This window comes from Patella vulgata, chromosome 3 (genome assembly GCF_932274485.2).
Source record: "Patella vulgata chromosome 3, xgPatVulg1.2, whole genome shotgun sequence".
In the NCBI taxonomy this organism is placed as follows: domain Eukaryota; kingdom Metazoa; phylum Mollusca; class Gastropoda; family Patellidae; genus Patella; species Patella vulgata.
The window spans coordinates 62,173,835-62,186,968 of NC_065881.2; the positions used below are offsets into that span (position 1 = coordinate 62,173,835).

The window sequence follows — 13,134 nt, forward strand, 5'->3', positions numbered from 1 at the left end:
ATGTGACACCCTTCTCTGTTCCAAGTCTTACCTTTAGGGAGGTAACAGTCAATCTGTAAGTTTAGCATACAAAAGTTTGGGGTCGGAACAGTCCTTTCTCAAAGCTAGCTAATGACAGTTATATGTGCATATATGATGCATCTTATATGAATACAGCTTTATATTTGTAGTACTCTGAGGACACAATATACTCACATACATCCTAGGATCAAACTCAAACTGGCATACATGACAGACCTGTGATCCTTGGGCCATATAAATTTCATACAATATGTTTCATATAGCATATCATAACCTAAATAATATATTAATCAGATTATAATATAATGTTTGTTATTACAGGATGTCGAGATGTAAATGGTGGTGCTGTAATATTAATGTTTACTGGCAGTACATTTTGGCATGATAGACATGTTGCCAGTACAGAACTAGCTCGATTACTCATGTATTTTTATACTATACCTAGGTGAATCAAATCTTCTTGCTTTTCACTTCCTCAATCGATCTGTTTATTTTTGATCAATTAAAAGACATTCAAAGTAAAAGAATAGAAGAATAATAATTAAAAAATTTGTCTATAGAAGTTAATAAAGCAAAGAGTTTGTGAGCATTTCAAAGTACAGCCAAACCTCATTATTATTCCACACATTTAGGTTCCCTAAAAAGTTGTGTATACTAACCAAATTTCGGATGGCTCTACCATGCCCAGTTTGTACAAGATTTGTCCCCCTTTTACAGCTTCAATTTTTGGTTTTCTGTCTGTAATAGCTTAGAATGTATAAAGACCTTCAGAGTTTGCGTTTTCTACTTTACAAAAACTAGCAAATGTAATTGCCATTTATTGAAAGAATTAGAGATTTTAAATAAAGAAATATTGAATTATGTAGATGATCAATATTCCAAAATTGTGATACTCTATCCATGACTATTGCATCTACCGGTAATTCTCAAATAGATAATTCACAAATTTTTGCTCAGCAGTAGTGCAAAACTAATTTTAAGTTGAAAAGAAGTTCAGAATCGAATGCCCTAAGAAAAAAGTGTGTGCTAAATGTGGGGTTTTACCGTGACTACAATTTATTTGTTATTATAATTTGCTCATACAACTGACGGTATCATCTTCTGTTTTTCTAACTGAATAATAAGGTTATAACAAGCTTAATGTTGTCACTAAATCAGAATTTCTCTTATTTACAGAATGGAGGTGAGAGAAAAAGAATTAACTATAGTAGGAGATATACGAGGAGCCACATCATCTATTATAAATATATTGTTAGAATCACTTTACCTATTTCAAGTAAGTTGAGTTTTTATCTAGATTTATGATTACTTTTGTTTTATTATCTATTGCTAAATTGACAACTTGATAACAATTAGATGATCTATAAAATGTATTGTGATCTTGAAAATGCTGTCTAAAGCACAATCAGGGGAGATAACTTGTCAGTGCTAACTCTTAATTTTACTTGTACATGTATTAGGTGGTTTCTATTGGTGGTTGTCTGTGATGACTTTTATAATTCCTAGTTATTGTTTTTGTTTATTCTTCAGGATAATATTCCAGAATGTAAGTCCATCCTCCATCTTGTCTGTGATAAAGTTACTCAGTCGTCAGTGCTGAGATCACCTGTTTATGATTCTAAATCACCTGTTAAGGTAATTCTTTTCATACATATATGTAAGACCCATTAAAGGGATATACTTCTTTCAATTTCCTTATTTATTGGTATTACATACATGTATATCTGGTTGTATTATATTTCTAAAGAATTTGAGATTTTATTTGAGAGAGAGAGAGAAATGGGGTTTAACGTCCATTTGAAACTACGCCAGTTGACTCAATGACAGGCTTTATGATACAGCACGCACATGCTAACCATGTGGCCATTCAACCCCCCGATTTTATTTGAGCTCAGTTTGTTTATTATATACCAAGGAACATCTTGTAGTAATGGTCATCACAAAGTAATTTTCGGCTGAACTCTAGAAATTTGAATTTACATGCGTAGCTCTCACAGGCTTTGAAGGTTCTGGATTAACAATAGAGCTTCCCCATAGTCTTCGGTTGTACAATATGTGGGAGTGACAGTGGCCCAGTGTATAAGGTGGGTTAGCTCACTAACCAGCAGGTAGAGTCCTAGGTTCGATCCTGATATTGCCCGAAAAAGTTCCCTTGGATTTTTTAGTGTGATTTCCCTTGATCAGGATGGAGGGCCTGGCAAGAAAAAGCATCTATTCTAGTTGTTGTGCAAGGTCGATTGTGTGCACGTTGGCGTGTATGTGAAAAAAAACCTTGACAGATGGAATTCGATTCAATGCAGGCTGAAACACCACTGTCCGAGCAAAATTTCCCTCATAACACATATACCTGTTTTCATTGTGATAAGCACAATGCTACCCATTGTTTAAAGTCATGAGACAGAGAAGCCTATTGATTTTCAATGATTTTCGATAATTACTGCCAGAGTTATGGCCCTTAATAACTAAAGTTAAGGTCATGAGATGAAGAAACCTATAGATTTCTGATAATTACTGCCAGAGTTATGACCCGTAATCACTTTAAACTATCTTGTGGACGCTCTAGATGCTAAATTTATGAGACGAAGAAGCCTATTGATTTTCAATTATTTCCGATAACTGCCAGAGTTATGGCCAATAATCACTTTGAAATATCTTGTGGACGCTTTAGAGGCTAAAGTTAATATCCGATTGACTTTAGATTTATACACGGTGTTTAAGGTCATGAGATGAAAAAGCGTATAGATTTTCAACGATTTCTTATAATTACTGCCAGAGTTATGACCCTTGATCACTTTAAAATATCTTGTGGACGCTTTAGGGGCTAATGTTGATATCCGATTGACTTTATACAGTGGTTAAGGTCATGAGACGAAGAAGCCTATGCAATGTTGTTGCATACCGGTTACATATCGTTTTTATACACCCACATTGAGGTTAAGGTCATGAGACGAAGAAGCCTATCAATTTTCAACTATTTCCGATGATTATGGCAATTGATATTAAATGTTTTGTATGCCATATGTTAGAATAGGGCAGAACAAAAAACCAAATGGGTTGTTACTCATAATCAGATTTTAGTGTTGTAAATGTTTTAATTTCTGACAAGAGAAAAAATATGCTACAACCCTTGTTCACTCCCCGGGCGACTTAGCTGCTGTGGGCATATGTTTGGTTGTCTGGAAACCTATCTTTGTTGATGCTTAAAATGCCAGAATTTCACTTAATTTCATAACACAATTTTTTCTGTGAACCCTAAATTCTTTTTATGTCTATTTAGCAAGTCCACTTATTGTTGCTACATTTTACCTAACCGTCAATTGGATTCAACTTTTTGACTAGTTGTAGCCAACTGTTCTTTAATTCTAAATTTGTTTTGTTTTAGATTGATTTGCTATCTTCCCAAGATCTGATTCATCGTTTTATTCATCCATCACAACTACCATCAGCTTTAGATGGTACATTTCCTTTCAGTCATACAGAATGGGTTCGATTTCGTATGGTAGGTTCACTTTTATTTTTAGCAAGATCAAGTTATCAAGATCAAGTTCTAGGCTTGCAATTGTAATTGTAAAATGTTTTAGAAGACTTTAGAATTATTCAGTAAATGTTTCAAAATTCTTTTTTTCAGAAATTGGAACCCTTTTTAAATTCATGCCGTGAAGTAGCCAAATTCCTAGTCAGCATAATGCAAGAAATATCAAGTGTTCAAAAATTGCCAAAAACTGCTCAAGAGGCTAGTCATTTAATAGAAGAACATGAAGAACGAGTTAAAAAAGCTTTTACAGATTCCAGATTAGTGGCATTACAGAATGATGGGGAAAACACCATGTGTTCATTACGACGTGAACAGTCTTCCAGTAATCACTCAGAAGACTACAGGTAAATACATCATGTTTATGTGAATTATCAGTTGTTCCAGAAAGAATAAGCTTGCCATGCCTTGCAAAACCCTAAGCTAAAATAGGACCAGTACTTACAGTGCAGATAGGTGCATTAATTGTATTAGGTAGTGTAGACTTTTACTTTCTAGAACACCTCATAAAAACACATCTCAAAGAAATTTGTGTTGTACTTTTGTAGCCATGCTTATAGTGCAAGATAAAATATACATGCATATAATATATGAAGGTATTATGGTAATACTATCAAACGTATCTAATTTTTTTAAAGAGATTCCATTGGTAGAGAAAGTATGCTACAGTAGGTTATCTCAAATTAACGCAAGAATTCCTTACATATCACTACATGCTAAATATTTTATGTTATAGAATCTCCCCCTTTTTCCCAAAACCTTGTGAATGTAGGTTTTCTCTCTGTCCTCCTGTTTCCTGAAACAGCAAAAGTCCTCTACGCGCAAGCAAATTATTGAAATAAAATTGAATCATTTCTTTGTCCTGAAATAGATCTAGTTTGTGTTGAGTGGACGTAAAACCCCATTCCTCACTCACTCTTTTCCAAATCTGATGCACTTGATATGAAAAATTCTAAGCAAGCATTTGAAGGGAATGACAGTTTCAGTTTTTTTGGAAGACTGAAGGTTGAACAATGTAAAACTTTCATCAGTTAATTCTTGTAAGAGGTGATAACTTTTTGCAAGTTTATGTTTGGGCCCCACAAAACACAACAGGTGTGCACTTATTGGTTATTATATCAAATGTGGTATAACCATCATCCAATTTATTGAAACAGCATCTATAAACACAAAGAACATAAACAATTTGAATGTGTAAATCATAAAAATTGTTCCTAGAGGTAGCTTATTTTTTTTTGGCAAGTTACATTTTGTATTATTAAATGTAAAGAAGTTTAAATAAACCAAAACGGTAAACTCTTTGCATTATAACACAAAACAATGTATATTGTACTTCAATGCTAAGGGATATTACGAGATAACTATACAATAAAACACAGACAGAACAAACAACACCTGAACATAGTACATTTCACAATTAGATACGTATTCTTGGAGAAGATAGAGAAATGCCAAAAAAAAAAAAGTTAACAAAAATGTGGTCTGAAATCTACATTGAAATCTACACAATACAGTCATATCTTTAACTGACATACTAACTGTAATTAATACGATGTTATTGTGTTAAATTTGTTAGATTTCACTTAAAATTACATGTAAGGTTTTCCAGAATGATTTTGTTGTGAGACAATCAAATTCTCAGTATTTTCGAGTACATATTTATTAAATGCACAGGAGACATCTCTGGTGAATATTTGTACAAATTTCTTTTAATTATTCTGTGTATGAGTTGTACTGTCTGAAACATGAGTTGCTCACTAAACAAATATAAAATGTTATTGATGAATGGACACCATTGTTGTTAAGTCAGTTTCACCTAAATTGTGTTTTTTCCTGGCTTGTTGCTACAATGTTATTATGTTTAGTCCTGACATCCTCATCATAGGATTGGACTAATCTCGGCCATATCCTACCTCAAATACTATGTCTTTTTTATGACTGTACATGTACTATTTACAACAAATTCCTAGAATAATGTATGAAAAAGGCTGTCTTAGTGATACATAAAAACACTTTTTGGAGTAAAAATTCTTTTTATATCCGAGTAAGACATCTATATATTTAGCCATTCCTAAAAACTACAGACATCAGAAACTTACAAATATGACACATTCTTGCAGGACTTATTTTCGTGTTACCCTTGTTTAAAAAAAGACAAAAAAAACAGTTGAAACAGAGGTTGTATCAATATTGTTTACAGAATATAAAGTTCTTGTTGTTTTTAGCAATTCCTGTCTTTTTGTTATTTTGAGTCAGACTTTGAGTGGTCACGTTGATGATGTTGATAAGTGACTGTCCCGTTTAGACTAAGTAAATTTTGTTAATCGGACTTATTGACTATGGAGTTATAAGACTGTTTACTATTTGACCATTTCTGTTCTTTCCTGCCAAAAGAACACCTTGTATTGAACCCGTTTATTTACTAGTATTACAGTGACACAACTAGTTTGTCCTCTTACTCTTTTTTTTTACTGTTGCCAAATCTGAAGTTTTGTACTTTCAAAGAAAACTTTGTTCTGGAATGGTCATGTCAATTGAAGATTAATAATGTTTAACTAAACTGGCCTATATACCGGTATTTGGGTATTATAGTGAAATGTCTTAAATTTTGGGTTGTTACAAATCTGGGGTAAAAACACTATATGATATCTTTAAGTGCTAATTACTTGCTGATACCCATGAACATTTGTAAAATGGAAAATCTCTTTCAAAAATAGCATTATGCCACATTGCTCACTAATTTTAAGACAATAGAGTCTATGATGTTTATTAAAAAATGGTAGACTTTATTATATAATGATAGTGAATATTGAGTATTACGACCTGTTGACAGAAAGTAAAGGGTCAGTGTCCAAATCGTGAATTTTGATTTCACCTTTCTTTGTATATATTTGTCAAAAGACATTGTTACCCCATTAGCAATGAAATATTTCATCCCCACATATGTTAGAGTACAGTGAGGTGACGCTGGAGAAAATTATGAAGAACTTGACATGAGATTAAGTTCTTTTTTTCTCAAGTTTCAGTTTTTTATACGCCCACATTGAAATGTTGTGGTCCCTCTAGAGGCCACAATTTTGATCCGATTTTGTTAGAAGTTTAAATTTGTATTTATATCACAAAGGTCTTGGTTCCTTTTGATTATAATCGCGCATATCCGAACATAAATTCCTGGATTATGGCACCCGATTGTTCGACAAATTGCATATTTGGCTTGTGGACCTGCTAGAAGTCAAAATTTGTATTCTATTTTAAAAAAACGTTTAAATATATCACTGCTACACCATATTGATGATTGAATATGAATTTCGTAAAAATGAGATCGAAACTGCCTGACAAAATCACCGCTCCTTGTAGCAAATAGTGTTAAAGTATGTAATACCAAGGTTTAGGACCCTCTAGAAGTCACAATTTTTAGCGGATTTTGATGAAACTTAAAATATGATTATATCCCGAAGATCTGAGCCTCTTTCGATATTTGCGCATTTCAGACCATAACTTCCTGGATTATGGCTCCTGATTGTACAAAAAATCAGGGGTTGTTTTGTTTTAGCTTATTCTCTATCTCTTACAAAATGTGTCCGTATCTTGCCTGGCAACCGCTGGTTTAGATAAAAATAAGTATTGAGAATGACCTGATTAACCATGAAGGAATATGTTTTTAAAGAAACAATTCAAAGATTCAATCATTTCTGTTCTGTAATTAAAATATATACAAAACATTACCACCAGTCTACTAATTGACACTGTGTTAATTGTATTTTACAAATATTTTCTAGGGACGGGTTTAAAATACATTTTGTTTTTGAAAATCAATATAATTGGGAATCTTTCGATCTTTTATTTATCTTTCAAATTGATTAAGACTTATCTGTTCTGGGTTGTTTACCTGGAAAACAAATTACCATCAATTGGGTACAATTTCTCTGCTATCAAATAAGATGGAATTCTTTCCATTGTTATTGTTCTAGGGTGTAATGTCACGAAACTGTCTCCGTTTTATCTGAAATTCACATTTTGTTTAATCTTATGGATTCTTCTATTTTCCCATCTGCTGCTGTTGTGTGATATTGGGCTAGTTTTCTACTTTAAATATTTCTACTTTTTATCATGATTGCACATTATTCAAACAGATGAAGAACACTTGTGTTTCTTTAAAAATTAATGATGTTTTTGTTGTGATACATAAACATATCCAGTTTGGGGGTTCAGCTATTATAATATGTATTATAGCAAAGATTTCTCACTTTTATTTATTTAATTCTTTATAGCCAATTTTGTATAAAATGTGTGAAATACATTCAAATTGTTGTTCTGTGCATAGTTTTTTTTTAAAAACGATTTTCAATTTTGAGTCTCCGAATTCGACAATATTGAATATCAGGTGTTAAGTTTAAATAAATCACATTTATTTAAATATTTATACAAAGATTGAAGTCAACAAACACATGGTACAAAACAAATAACAAATTTCAAAAAAGAGGAAAACTGTTTTTGATCTAATTTTGAATTCAAAGAGTAACGCTGACATTTTATTTTTCTTCTCTTTGAAAAAAGATTTCTTTTTATTATTATTACCATAGTGAATTGAAATACACTGAAGGACATCTTTCCTATTCCTCTGCACTCACCTCTCATTGTGATTTCTGAGCATGTTAATGGAACTGTTTACTGTCCATGTGTATATTATTAATACTTTGTTTCTTCTTAATTAATTTTTTTTTCCGTTTGAATTTCTTATACCGTGTCATTCCTTTTGTATCCACTCCAGCCAGATTTTATGGAAATTATGTTCACTAGCTTTGACTTACCTTGTGGGTTTTCTTGGGGTTCTTGTGTTTTCTTATCTTGCTAATGACTCCTGCAAGAAATATTGAAATAAAAGTGTACCATAATGTTTGTCCCAAAATTACTTAGTTTTTCTCTTTCTCCTTCTGTCCAGTCTTTGGAAAGGGGACAAAATATAAAAATTATAACATTACTGATCCACAATTCATAATATAGTTTTTGTGCCTCTTAGAAATTAGATAATCTCCCATGAGTATTCTTAGATTTTGAAAACAAATGCACAGTATCTCGGTAACCATTTGGAAACACATCAGATACGGTATGTTTGCTAATTTTAGAAACTTCTTTTGTATTGTTAACTTCATGTCTGTTAGACAAGTATTGGTTATTCATTAAAAGTAGCATTAACGAAATCAACACATGGAAGAACTACACCAGTCTCAAATCAACGGAAAATCTATTTCAGTGGAAAATTCATTGTGAACAGTTTCAAAATGATATAAATCTGTGCACAGTACAGAAACAACATATAATATTATCTCAAATCTTGACAGTAAGACATCTACAGTACTTGCCCTATTAAATGTAAGCGCTGCAGTTGACACATCGACCAGGTCATTCTTATCCAGTGCCTTTTCACTCAGCAGTAGGACATTAAACCTCATTTCATTTTATGGCCTAGGAAAAGTTTTGGAATGGTTTAGCTTCTATCGAACCCAGTTGGTACTTTGTAGTCAATGGCGACAACTAATGTTTACCATGTTCTCTTGCATTTTGTTTTCTTCAAGCCTCGATCTGTGCTGGGATCTGTTGTTGTTTACTGCTATATTACACCAATTTGTGACATTCTTCGAAAATACACTATTGACTTCCATCCCTTCCATCCAGCTCTATTTATGATTAAAAGGGAAAATGAATCTGATCAGGTGGATAAAATTCAGCAGTGCATAAGTGATATCAGAAACCCAGTGTAGAAGTGACATCAGAAACTGGATTAAACCCAATTTCAATTTTCTAAAACTATATGATGATAATAGTCTGGAGGCTCAGTGCGGGGAGGGGGTGTCCATCAAATGGGCACAAAACCAAACCCATCTTTTCCATAGTAAAATTTTGTGTAGAATACGTTGCCGAGTGGTAATCAGTCCGCCGATGGGGTGTTTTTGAGATATTCAGGGTCAATGGTCAAATGAGGTCATTTGCACTGAAAATGAATGTGCAGCCATTCTTGTATCAAGAAAACATGCTGAAAATGATCGAAAGTAATCACCCTTTCAATAAAAATGTAAACTTGCTAAATTCACCTTTGTTCTTTGTGACCTCGAAGGTCAAAAGGTCAAATTTTCTGTTTTTGCACTAGGAAGATTTAAAGCAATAAAATGTCAGTGTAAAATATAAACAGTAAAGCGAAACCTGTTCTAATTAATAATTTTCTATTTTTCTTCCTTATCGCTTCTTTTTCTTGACAGAATAATAGATAGCTTTAGAAATCTGGTACTTCTCCTTGTAAGGGTTCAGAAATTTGTTTTTGCTTCCAGACTCTTGCAGATTCATGTGTGTTTTGGAAGACTGTAACACTTTTTATTTGTTTATTATTTCCAGATATGCCATGGAGAATGTTGATTGTCTGTTTCATCAACTTCAGGACACTATGATGAAATTAGTTCATCTTGCTGACACTCGTCTTAATAAAATAGAACAATGCTTACAGTTACGTGAGTTTGAAGAAGAATGCTCCAAGGTATTTTACTAAAAAATATGTCTATTTAATTTCAATAAATATTTTGGGAATAGTGGGAATATTTTTATCTTAGTGTAAAAAAAATAACAAAAAAGAAAAGCAAATTACAAAGACAGTATGTGGATATGTACTTTTTTCTTGATCTATAAATTAATATTTTTACACTTTATAATGAATATTTTTATACTTTAAAATGAATATTTTTATACTTTATAAATGTATATTTTTATACTTATTTAAAATAGATGCCAATGAAATAAGCTGAAAATGACATTTTAAGATAGAGATAATTAGTTAAATGAATCACATTCTACGTGCCTTTAGTCGGCGCATGATTGGTTCATCAGCAAATTGTTTAATCTAAAACTGTTTTTTCCATGTAACCACAACTTTGTGATGGGGCATATTAATTATTAAGATATTTCCTTTTTGTAGTAGTTAAATCTTATCTGTTATTATTATTTTCTGTGAAATATTAGCAGAAACACATATGGCTGTACTTTATGATAATTAAAATAATATTTTCTTATAGGTAATAACATGGTTGACAACAGAAGGCAACACAACATTACAGCGGCATATTGCAAGAGCAGATAATCTGAAAGCTATTCGGTTGCAGCAAAAAGATTTTGAGAAGTTTTACTTTTCCTGCATGGTTAGTACATAATTATTTTTATACTCCCACATTTTCATGCGGGCATAAATTGCTGTCGCCCCTCTGTCCATCCGGACGTCCATCTAGCCGTCCACATTATTTGTCGAAACTTGAAATATATAAGCTTATATCCCAAAGATCATGATTCCTTTTGATATTGGCATGCCTTGGACCGCAGCTTCATGGATTATGGTCCCTGATTGTATGAAAAATCTAGTAATTACTTCATGGGTTATTACTCGTAATTAGATTTTCATGTGTTGTATATATGTTCTCATTACTGACAAATGAAAAAATATGCAACAACACTGGATGACTGTCCGACGACTTAGATGTTGTGGGCGTATGTTTCGTTGCCTGGCAACCTATCTTTAAATTATTAGTAACTTTAGAGTTCATTCTGTGTGTAAAAAAAATAAGGACTTCTTTCAATGTAAGCTGTATTCTTGACTTGTACCTCTGTACCTGAGCCCCCTGATAGCCTCCTGGTACCCGAAGTTGACAAAAGATTTTCCACCCTTTTGCGATCTGTTTTGTTGCTTGTGAAAGTGAATTCTGTCACCGGTAAAGATTACAGCCATTGTCACATACTGATCGTTGGGTAAAGAAATAAAAGATACTTAACCAGAAACGGAAGATAGATTGTCTGCTTGATGCCAAGTAGCATTAACTTCACCTAAGTTGTGTTTTTTACCCTGAAATCTAGACTTCTTCAAATTGCTGGAAAAAAATGGTGAATTTTAACTTTCAGAGATCTGTCTAGACATGCAGATTTATTTTAATTGAAGTTCAAAGTAACCTCACCAAATAGAGAGTTTTGGTATTGTGTTGAGTTTATTTTTTGGTGCGAAATGTGTGTGAAGAAAAGGGTACATGCAAAGGATTTAATTGTGGAAAATCAAAAGCATCCTTTGTGCTTCATATTTGTTCAATCAATTAGATTCTGTAAATTTAGATAACCTTTTGTTGTTTAGAGCAAAATTTAAAGAAACCTTTATCCATGGTATTTTGCACTTGGATTCTTTATGCCTTTATAAAAAAAGTTGCATTAGGACCAATTAAAAATAAGTAACTTGATTATTATCAAATTTTGATTTATATTTTAAGTTCTAATAATTTTTTTAATTTTGAGAATTACAAAATTTGTAAATTTCCCACTCCTTGAAGTAAGTTCTCATAGAATATTATAAAGGAAGTTTAGACCTAGATAAGGTTAATCTAGATTATATTTGATATCATTTTACTGCTATCTTATGTTTGTATACAACACATAACTCTAGTTTGAAATAGGGTCATAAATTCATTTGAAATTCTTCAAGAACTTTGCACCTAATGTTTGCCACTATTGTTGATTTCACTTGGAAGTCTTTGTTTGTTCCACGCGCACCTGGAAAAAAACAATATTGTTGCATTATATTTACTTTTTCATATTTCTTTAAGATAACAAAGTGTTAGGTCTGTTGAAATGATTATGCAGCTATATTTGAAAGCCATGGGAGAAACTTTAAGCAGTTCATAACATCAGATGTAGTTTATAGTAAAATATATGTATGTTAGGTTTATTGATGGACCATTGAAGAATGTAACATATTTTGTTTTTATTTCAATATTGAAGTTATGCTTTGTTTTACCACATTTGGCAGACGGAATATCCGTGCCATGTGTTCCAACTATAGCTAGCTTAAAACACTGGTGCCAAATTCTTCTACAATTTCTCATCAAACACAAACATTTCATTGCTTTTGAAAAAAAGAATTTCACATTCAAACGAGAGACATTCAATAATGTTTATCTGTTCTTTTAAAGGGAAACTTTTGTCTTTGAACAATTTGCATTGTACATTTTAGTTTTTAAAATCATATTCATGTATAAACATTATATCAGTCAAAATTGATATACTGTTCTAGAATAAAATGGTGACAAGATGGACTTATTAAAAACTAAGCAACATTCATATCAACATCCATCAAATATGGAGAAAACTGATTCTTTTTATTTATTATGATGATTTTTACCTGCTATACTTTTCTGAATTAGAATGTCATGCAGTCGTCATAGAATTTTAGACCATGAGAAAATTCTGTGTTAGAATCTACAATGTTGATTCTCCAGGTTTTCAAATATCAGGAGTAGCAAGGGCAAGCTAGTTGGCAAGGAACAGTACCTTGTCATTTGAACAGGGAAAATAGACAATACATTTAAAGATCCACGATGCCACCCATTCAAAATTCTATACCAATTTGCATATATTCAAAATGACTAAGGTATTGTTTGAAGCAACCCCAAAATATATTTTCCCAGGTGGAAATTAAATTTGAATGACTTAGAAATAATTTTTACCACTACAGCACTATATTTATCCTTGGGTTATTTTACCTTGTACATATATTTATAAGC

At 32.2% G+C, this 13,134-nt stretch overlaps 1 protein-coding gene across 7 annotated transcripts in view; it reads left to right on the top strand.

Annotated features, from left to right (window-relative positions):
* LOC126814486 (pleckstrin homology domain-containing family G member 4B) overlaps positions 1-13,134 on the top strand; it is an 88,506-nt gene that overhangs the window by 52,798 nt on the left and 22,574 nt on the right. For all 7 annotated transcript variants that reach the window (XR_008787704.1, XM_056099874.1, XM_056099870.1 and 4 more), the window contains 7 exons: positions 343-466; positions 1,198-1,297; positions 1,552-1,656; positions 3,404-3,520; positions 3,650-3,900; positions 9,944-10,082; positions 10,615-10,737. Coding sequence is in view for 6 of the 7 variants with exons in the window: in XM_056099874.1 (XP_055955849.1) it covers positions 343-466; positions 1,198-1,297; positions 1,552-1,656; positions 3,404-3,520; positions 3,650-3,900; positions 9,944-10,082; positions 10,615-10,737 (959 nt within the window). In the remaining variant the exon portion in view is untranslated. The remainder of the gene's footprint in view (positions 1-342; positions 467-1,197; positions 1,298-1,551; positions 1,657-3,403; positions 3,521-3,649; positions 3,901-9,943; positions 10,083-10,614; positions 10,738-13,134) is intronic.